A 10,223-nucleotide genomic window follows, 5' to 3' on the forward strand; every position below is an offset into this window, starting at 1 on the left:
ATGGAAATCATTTTGTTAATTACAATTGATATAAAACAGGAAAAGTTTCATTTCTTTTTATATCTGACGGTGATAAAATTAAGCATTTGTGTGTTTTTTTGTGGTGTATGTAAACTTCTAGTTTCAACTGTATATTAAAAGAGGAAAAGAGACCTTTCGTATGAATATTTCAGAGGTTTTTTTCAGTTGTTGTCATATAGTTTGTACAGTAATCATTTTGTAAAGGGGGTAAAGAAAATCAATATACGAACACACATACAAGCAATTACCAGTCAACTTATTGGGAGGCCAAAAATGTAACACTACTAACTTACAAGGTTTCCATATTTCTTTGTGATTTTTCTTTCTTTCCAGTCATTTTATTTTATTTTATAGCCCTAGCTCATAATGCCTGTTGTACCTGCATGGCAGACTGATGGTCTAGACTGGGGGGAGTTAAAAGCAAACCTGTTACATTTGTGGTATTCCTGAATCATACCAGGGATTATCCATGGTTTAATGAGTCCTGAGACTTTTCTATAAATGTAGATATATAAAAAGTAAAATGCAGTATAAAAGTATGTTTTGATAAATGACCTTCAAATTCCAAAATTCTTTTTTAATTGCTCGTAATGTATGACACAGTGGTGAAACAATTCAAGTAACTGGCAGTACTGTTGACTAGCCAGAGAAAGCTCAAGCGTCTGCGTCGGCAGTGATGGAGATTGGAATGACCTGCTTCCACGAGAGTTGATCCCACAGTTAAGATCAAGGCTAAAGGCAGTAGAAATAAGAATTCTCCCAAAGAGACTGGAGCTAGTGCTGTCATTCACTCTGTCCTTATAATCTCTGATGTCATCGGCAGAAGTGGTGAAGCCATATTAATTAAAGTTTACTCTGCCTCACTTTGTAAATGAGATGTTGGGACAAAATAATATAAGTTTTTTTAGACACATGCAACAAGAATGTTGGGGGTAATACGTTACAAAATAAGGAATTACTTTAATTTAAGCTGTCAGTAACGGAGGAACATAACAAATTACTGTAAAAAAATGGGAGACAGCAGCCCCTGCTGAAAAAGATATTTGGTTATTAATTTACAATTACTAGACTATAAAGCTCTGTTAATTTGCTACTCATGTTTTCTGTTTTGAATTCTGTTTTGAGCTGTTCAAAATGTTTTGTTGGTTGAGAATTATGCAGTTTATGCTTATTTTACGCTGTTTATACACAATTGTTACGTAAATCTTATGCAGTTGTGCGTAAATTTTGTGAGATGCATATGCAAATTTGTGTCTTTCCTCGACTGTTCCATGTATGTCTAATGGACTTTTCATGCATGTACCACCGATGTATAACCTTTATTTTGCGTACACGCCTCACATATAACGGTCAAATTACATAATTGATGCATGAATCACATATTAATTGCATATAAACAGTGTAATAATCATGCACAGTCATATTCTAAGTTGTTTTACGTGTTTTTTGTGTTTTCTTTGTGTGGTGTATTCGTCTTTCCTCCGTGGTTTGAACGTGGTTTATTCGCGATACATGTGTGAGAATTTCATGTAAAGACAACAACTTTTCTCACTTATTCCACGTAAATTCACTTATGACCAATTTTGCTTCATGCAATATGAGCAAAACGTACTTAGTGGCTGTGTGACACGTCATTGATGTTATATCTTTCACATGAAAGTTAATGGTGTTTCTGGTGATGGTTGAGATTTCCCTCAGACAAAGGGGTTATTGAGTTGGAATGGATGGTGAGTATTTTGATGTTGTTGCAAGCAACACACAGCCTGTACAAAGTATGTTCTTTTGTTGCACACAAATGTTATTTTTGTAAGATGTTTGGCTTGAAAGGCTTGGCCGAAGTAGATCTGTCTCTGAGCCAAAAGGGTAGTCAGTCATAAAGCTGAATGGACAGGTATTTAAGACGCTGCCAAAATAATAAAACCCAACTCTGTGATCAGCAGTTCTTCTTTATGTGAGGCTGGCAGACACTGCAGTGCTCTGCCTTTCTTTGATCTCCTGCAAAAATTGTAAATTTCATTATGTTCGTTTATGTTTATTCAAATCAGCTATTTTACTTTATTAAAAATATAAAAAGGGCTTTAAAAAGCATTATATACTGTTATGTTTTGGAGTAAACATCCCAAATATAACCAGCTTGTTTTAAAAATAGTTTAAAATCAGTTAAAAAAAATTCTGCCATATGAAATAATTCAAATGAATCACAAAGTAAGCACATTATATGCTTACATTTTGAGCTTTTGGAGTGTAGAGATTTAATATTCTTATGTCAACTTTTTTAACAAAATCAATGTATCATTTTTCTGCAGTTTTCTTATACCTCTGAATATATTTAATACATTTTTACACCATAGTACTGTCACCAAGAGTTGATTGTTTTTTTGTGTGACTCGTTCCCTTTTTATTAATAAAATCAAACTAACAAAACACTCCTTTGATGTTTATGAAGTTTCTACAAATGTAAAAGTTTATCTTGAAAGTCTTTGATTACAATAGTTTACCAAATACTTGGGCTTCAAAGGGTCCATCTGTAAATTGTTGTTTCTACGATATAAACTCTACAACATTGTAATTTCAGCCAAAGCAAGTTTTGTAAACCATGCTGACATGATAGGACACCGTGTTTGAAGCATACTAAAGCCAGGCCTTCAGATAATTAAACTGATCCAAATTGACCCTTTAAACTGGTGGCTTGAGTGGACTAAGCTGAGCGACTGACTGCCGTTGGCCTGGATTTAACCCTTTTGCTATCCTATGACCCACCCTTACATTGACGTGTTATCCCTACCATGACAAAGGTGGATAATGGTGAAGAGGATTTCATATAATCCATGGAAAGGTTCCAAGAAGATCACAAACCATTGAAGAAAAATGTTCAGCGCACTGTCTTGTGGGGTCTAGATGACCGAACTCCCAATGTCAAAGTGCCTAGGATAGCACAAGGGTTACATGTCAGCCCAGACACCTACTACCTGGATCACCCACAGTTTTGAGAAACAAAGTTGCTCCAGATAAAGCATTTTCCAACCAGATTTTCCTTCCTAAACTCAGATCCACTGTAGTCCAGGTGTCTTATGGTCCTGGTCCATATGACACTTGTGGTTCACCAGGACACTGGAGGGACTGTAAGCTAGTGGGAGAAAATGTAAACATGGAGCTCTTAGTTAGGAGTGATGGGAAGGGGGGGTGGGGTTGCTTTCTACCAAAAGTCCGGCCCACAATCATAACTCATCAAAAGATGATCAGAGTGGGACTTTAAGAGCTTCTTTACAGCTTTGAGCCTGAAACAGGTGATGAGATTAGAATAGATATAAAAAGAAGATAAACAGAGGTGACACTCCCCAACACCAAGCCCACATTTGAGGTGCCATCTAAAATTCAGGAAGGTAAGGCATCACTCAGAATACACAATCCAACAGCACACAAAACGACAAGAATGTTAAAGTACAGAAGAAGCTAGCCTTTACTCTAACTGAACCATCATGAAGAAGACTTGGCCTAAAGCATTCCCAATAGTGGGTGGGGTCATTTCAATGTACGAAAGTTTTTGGGCACTTTTTATTTATTTGTTGTTTCTACATCTGACCACAAAATATTGTTTAACATGAAATTGATTTGTGGTTTGAAAAAAAGTTGAGGGCCACTGTTATAGATAAAAATAGTAGATTTAAAATCTTTTCAGATCATTGATTGTTTATTTGAACTGTATTGAGTAACTCCTCCAACCTGGCATTCCAAACAGGAAGTACCTGCTGGTTCCAAGAAGCCAAAATACAATAAACTAGAAATAAACAGCTGTTACTCAGTCATTCTGTTGGTCACAATAACATTCTTTTTTAACGTGATAATCCTCTTTCTTTAAATGTTTTTTATATTGCAAGTTCTAACCTGACAAATAAGAGGTCACAATAAAAGTAAGTGAACCCAGATGGCCTACACATCCAACATTCTAAACATTTGATTAACTGATTTCATGCAACCCCTTTTCAAGGGGTAGGGGTGTGACCTTCCAACAACAACCCCACTCCTGATTGGTGGGAGTGGTTGCCATAGAAATGTTGACTCAGATCAACTTGGAGCAATCACTGCTTTCTGACAATATCTGGCTCCAACATGGTGACGTCTGTATCGGGAAACAATGGCGACTGAATTGATTTCATTTGGTTGGAACCAAAAGGAACACATTTACACAAGATAATGCTTGTAAATCAATATCTGAAGATTTTAAGTCTCTGTTGTGTGAGCAAAACCTGCACAATAGAAACTTACTTCCTTTAATTCTCAAGTCTTCCTTTTTTAGGTTTCTAATTCCCACAGCCTTTTACTTTCACATTTTTTTATCAAGTCAGCAGCAGATTTCCATGTAGACACATGGACCACATTTATTTCAAGCGTTTGTCATCAGCAAACACCCTCAGTCAGTCCTCTAATCCTGGCTGTACCTTCCTGGGGAGTTCATGCCTCCCTGAACCGCTGCTGACATCTGAGAGAGGAGGAGTGAGGGGAAGGGGAGGGAGCAGTACTGCATGTGGGAGGAGAAGGAGGAGGGAGTGAGAGTGAAGGAGGAGAAGCTGTTTCAGTCTCTGTGAGTTCTGCCAGCTGCAGGCCACAGTATGGGTCCAGCTCCGCTCCTCTCAGCGTGAGCAGCAACTGCTGCTTTTTTCACGTTTTGTTTGTTTTCCTTCTCTTCTCCTTGTGCCAGACATCTGGAAATCTGTTTCCATTTGATCGCAGGTCTTTTTTTAAGCTGCAGTGTTTTTATTTTTGTTTCCTGGGAAGTAAAATGCCGGTAGTTGGTGTAGCTTCCAAGCTCCGGCAACCCTCTGCGGTGAGCCCCAGACCAGTGCACACTGCGCTCCCCATCCCCAGTGCGGTCAGGGCGGCCACCTCACAGGGATGCGTGGCCCGGCAGCAGGAGGTCAGGCTGGGCCAGGGTGTCCCGGGGCTCTCCTGCCAACTTTCAGTCAAGCCTGAGTACCAGCAGGAGAGAACGACTGAAGGAAGGTCCAGGGCAGAGATGGAGGAGAGCAAAATCTGTAAGGTCAGTGGAGACCAGCTTGTTCTGTTTCTGCTGGGTGCAGCAGTGACATCAGAGGTGTCTGCCCCCCGTCTCACCTGTCAGACTCTCTGAGACGCTTCCTGTTGTCTCTGGATCTGAGCAGGTGTGTTAGAGCGTGTAGACATGAGACTGTTCATCAAATGAACAGGCGGCACCTGGTGCATGTGACAGCAAACAAAGTGTGTCTTCAGGAATAACAGCAGCAGACTGCAGAGGGTGGTTGTTTGGAGTTTCTCATTCACAGAGAACTTTTTAAACACATAAAACTTGTTTTTTTTAAGTGTTGAAGTGAATCCTCGGTGAGAGGTTCAGCTTTGCAAAGCTGCACATGCAGAGGCTGAGCTACAGCTGAAACGGCAGCGTCGCTCTCTGCTCAACAGGAAGAACTTTTCAAACTTCGGCGCCAAATAGTTGTAGCGGTCCGTCCCACATCCAACCCTGTTGAGGCTCAAACTTTGCTGCTGGGTCAATTCTCATCTCCTCCCACCTCTGCTTTATTCTCTGCAGCAACACCAGACTTTGTTAGAAGGGCAGCAGTTCAGTAGCCCTCATTCATCCCTTTCTCAGATCTAAAATGCCTGCGATGCTGGGAAGCTGCTGATTTTCCTCGTGATTTGGAGGAAAAGACATCAAAGAGTGGGTCAGTGCTCTCACGTCTTCAAATCCTCCCTGCGTGTTTGTGACTGTATCCGACTCGCCTGCAGGGAAAAGTGGGAGTGAACGGCTTCATCATTAACCTGCTGCAGAATTAAAAACTTGGGTACAGCTTTTAGCTTGTTAACAGTTTCTTTTTAACCTGCTGCTCCCAAAAGTGCCCTTTGGAGTGTGATCTTTACTTCCCTCATCTCTGTTGGAGCTGTTTGATTGGTTTTATTTCCTTCCTGTCAGGTAATTTTTAAATCGCACAATCATGACTCAGCTCTGACCTCTGGGTCATTGGTGGTCGACACAAATGGAGACAAAAGGGGGTTTAGAAGTACAAACATTGTACCATAGTTCTGATTTGGGATGCTCACACTGCAAGAAAAGCCGTGCTTGCCCTAACCTGTCGGTGTGGCTGAGGAATGGGTGGTATGGGGGGTAATTAGTCAATCTAATTGTGATGTCTTGTCCCTTGATAGTTTTTCTTTCTTTTTAGAGGAAAAGATGAATTGAAGGTTTGATAAATGCTGTTGTCTCTCCTGAAGGTTCCTCTGCTCCTGTTATAGTTTTGCATTCCTGTGCAGAACTGCATGAGTGCAAACTACGAGTTAATGCTTGTTTGTGCAAATGCAACCACAGCCTCTGTTTATACAACACTGGCTGGCTGCATGTGTTTCCTTGTTTACCTGCGGTCTGCAGGCACATCCTCACTGGCATTTTTACACCCAAATCTCTTCCGAAAAGGTCCACTTATCAGGTGACTAACGGATTTCTAAAGAGAATTATCTGAGTCAACTGCTCTTGTCTTATCGGAGTTTGTTTTCCAGCTTCCTCCACTTGCAAACCATGGATTTTTTCATCTTGAGTTCTCTCGCGGCTGATCGATTCCCATGTTCCTCTACGTAGTTGACAGCTTGCAACTTAAACTGCGCTTCATAATCGTGTCTCTTTTGCAGGCGGCATTTTCAGGTTTTCCAAAACTATGTTGTTCTGCATCATGCACATACCTGCACCTTTGTACTACTACTGGGGGGGGGGGGGGTCTCCTTTCACGTCCTTACTTCCGTCCTTACCGTTCTCATGCTGTCCTCTACTAGGTCCACTTACCAAAGTCACACAACAACACATTAGGGCCGCACCACAGGGTGCCCCGTACATTTTGGAGAAAATGTAAGACTTTTAAGTGCGCCTTGTGGTCGTGAAAGTACGGTATATAGAAAATATGATAAAAAGCAGAGAGCCGCACATCAGCCACACCTGCTCTAAAAAATGAAAGTCCCGCCCTGCTGCCTCGCCGGATTTGACATGCAAATTTCGGCAATCAGATCAACCAGAAAGGTTACCGCCCTCAAGTGACAAACACACCCCCTGAACACCGCCTCTGAGTGACAAAAACACCCCCTTAACACTGCGCTCAAACCCAGCGAGCGTGCAGGATCGTCGCTCAGTTAAGATTGCAACCGTGCAGTTGTAAAATGCGGGGTCGCTCAGTTGGTATTGTGCTTGCACAGTTGTAAGGGTCGCTCCCTCAGTTCCTGAATACAGTCGCTCAGTTGTCTTTGCGATTGTTCGATTAATGGCAGCAATGTAATGCCATACACTTCGGGGGAGCAACCGTTTGACGCAAAATTTTATCTAATTGAGTGTGATTTTTGTGAGATGCATACGTACATTTGAGGCTTTCTACAACCATTCCACGTACGTCTAATGGACTTTTCACGCATGTACACGAATTTAAGCTTAAAAATACGTTTCTGATTATTTGTTTATTCCAATAGTTGTGAATCAGGAGCAGATGAAAAAATGCTGTTGGAAAATCTTAGCGGTGACATAGTGGCGGTAAGCTAAGTCTATACTTTTTATTCAAACCAGACCTTTGGCTCTTATCTGTCCTTGTATGACAGTTCAGAGAAGGAAGTAAGGAAACAATGATCATTGTCAAAGTCCTTATTTTTCTTGGTCTTGGATGCTAACACACCTGTTATTTTGGTGAGTTTGTTAAAACTGCTGCCTGAGTTTCCTTGACGTTGCAGGCCAATGCAGAGCAAATGATGATGATCCAGATATTTTGACGCCATGTAGCGTCATGTGTCTTTGTAATGTTGTGTGACAGCACCGCTCAAGCCTCATCTTGATCTCTCTGTGATTTGAAGCTGTCCAGACCCCCCCCCCCCCCATCCTTGTTAGAGACAAGTGCAAGGTGAGGCATTTACTTTTCCCTTTTGATCTTTGTGCTGACAGTTCTTGTCAATCACTGCCAGGAAGAAGGGGCTGGAGTGAAACACTAATGGGAGCAGATCAGACTTTAATGAAGCGGCATCCTCGCTCATGAGGAGCTCCGCTCTTCATCAGGGTTTTGGCAGCTGTCAAAGTCCACCTCAGGTCACTCCTTTCCAAAGATGAACTAAAAAGTTTTTTATCCATGAGTCGAGATTTTTGCTGTTATTATCAAATGATGAGGCAAACACGCCAACTTGACAGGAGACAGTCACACTACAGACGTGTCTTTGATGATCCCAACATGTTAGTGCACCTTTACCGGAAGTACATACAAAGTGGCAGACACGCTTCTCTTCTCAGACATGCTGACCTGTGAGGCAAGATGGCGCCTGCTTGGCTTAGCCGCTGGCAGCAGGACACTCTCACAGAAATTTATGTTTTCTTTCTTTCTGAGCCTTTGGTTTTATTTTGTACAAACGATGTTTTAGCTGCTTTAATTTATGACTGCCTAACACTGCTGTTTATTGGAGTTTCGCTGATTGGCAAAGATACCTCTTCTTCCTGCGCTGGCGTTCTCCGTTTCCTGTATTTGGCACCTCCAGGCGGTGTTCTGGCTGAAGGCCTGCCGGTGCTACACAGATCTCGGTGGAGGATGAGTGGAAAAAGAGCCAACGTCCAAGTAAAGATCAGGCTGGAAGTGTGGAGTTTCCGGTAGACGGCGTCGAGCGTTCCTGGCCAGCTGTCATACAGAAGTTAGCTCTCGCATGCTTTACTCCTACTCGGCTGAGGCCTTTTCTAACCCGTTTAATCTGGTCCTCTCTCCATGCACTGATGTTAATTCTTTATTATGTATTTTTAATAGTTACTGTCATTCCATATTGGATTAAGTCTCTCCCATTAAAACTGGGCAGGGCCCTGTCACTAAGGTTTCCCCTTGAATAAACAAAATCATTTCATTCGCCGTTCAAAAAAATTTTGTAGAAAACTTGAACGCTTATGGAAAAGAACTCACTTAAATGTTCATCTGCTTCATCTCAAGAATCTTTTAGTTTCTGTTAACAGTGCTGTTAGAGATGCGAAGGCTGCTTACTTCAGCAATCTCATTTTCAAGAGCAGAGGTAATCCTAAAGTACTATTCAACACCATTAGTGATATTGTGATGCCCACTCCACCTCCTGTTCCCATCCATTTAAATGATAATTGTGAAAAGTTTTGATCATTTTTCATTGAAAAAGTCACATCTGTGAGAAGCTCTCTGAGTCACACAGCTGGTCTTGGTTCTGTTCCTAGTCTACCTCGGCCTGTGATTTTAGACACATTCTCTCCCTGAGCTAGTCAGATTAGTCTTCCAGTCCATCTGTCCCTGTGTCCTGTCAATAATTAACTCGTCCTTGCTGTCTGGTCAAGTCCATGAGCACTTCAAGAAAGCTGTTGTCCTTCCTCTCCTTAAAAAACTGGGCTTGACCCCTCCCTCTTGAGCAGTTATAGACCTATTTCTAATCTTCCATTCATGTCCAAAATTGTAGAAAATAATGTTGCTAAACAACTTACAACTGCTCTCAACAGTCATGGCATTTTTGATCAGTTTCAGTCAGGTTTTCGCAGAGCTCATTCCACTGAAACAGCCCTTCTTAGCGTCTCTAATGACATCCTGGTGAAGAGTGATGCAGGAAAATGCTCTGTGATTCTGTTGACCATTACGTCCTCTTAAACAGGCAAAAAAACTGGGTTGGGGTATCTGGATCCGCTTTGAAGTGGTTCTCCTCACGTCTGTTTTTTTTCAAGTTTAACCCTTGTGCTATCCTAGTCACTTTAACATTGGGAGTTGGGTCATCTAGACCCACTAGACAGTGCACTGAAGGTTTTTTCTTCAATGATTTGTGATCTTCACTGGTGTCCATGGATTACATGAAATCTTTCCACCTTTATCCACCTTTGTCATGGTAGGGAGAACACGTCAATGTAAGGGTGGTGTCATCTAAGATAGCACAAGGGTTAAGTCCTCTTCTGTATCCCTCCCTCGTCTGGATTCAGACAGAATCCTATGTCATCAGTCTGACCAATCAGAAGTGGTTAAAGTCTTCACTTCCTTGTTCCAATTTAGCTCGTAAAGTCTCTCAGTTCCAACAAAAATACCAGCTAAAGCTTGTCTTTAGCGCTGTAGCTTTCCGCAGGATCCGGTATTAGACCGTAAAAAAAGTGACCAAAATAATAAAGCTCAGAGACGCGGGTCTGTCTGGCATCTGCGTCAGTTTTGCACTACATCTCCCATGATGCATTGGGT

At 41.6% G+C, this 10,223-nt stretch overlaps 1 protein-coding gene across 10 annotated transcripts in view; it reads left to right on the plus strand.

The window, feature by feature from the left end:
* Window positions 1–4,589: 4,589 nt before the first annotated feature.
* The window catches only part of nav3 (neuron navigator 3), a 236,108-nt gene continuing 230,474 nt past the window's right edge, over window positions 4,590–10,223 (plus strand). For 6 of the 10 annotated variants that reach the window (XM_023952465.1, XM_023952466.1, XM_023952467.1 and 3 more), the window contains exon 1: window positions 4,590–5,059. In XM_023952465.1, the coding sequence (XP_023808233.1) occupies window positions 4,802–5,059 (258 nt within the window). In that variant the 5' untranslated portion in view covers window positions 4,590–4,801. The remainder of the gene's footprint in view (window positions 5,060–10,223) is intronic. The other 4 variants (XM_023952470.1, XM_023952471.1, XM_023952476.1 and 1 more) reach the window with 1 other exon arrangement.

This window comes from Oryzias latipes, chromosome 23, assembly GCF_002234675.1.
Source record: "Oryzias latipes chromosome 23, ASM223467v1".
Lineage (NCBI taxonomy): Eukaryota > Metazoa > Chordata > Actinopteri > Beloniformes > Adrianichthyidae > Oryzias > Oryzias latipes.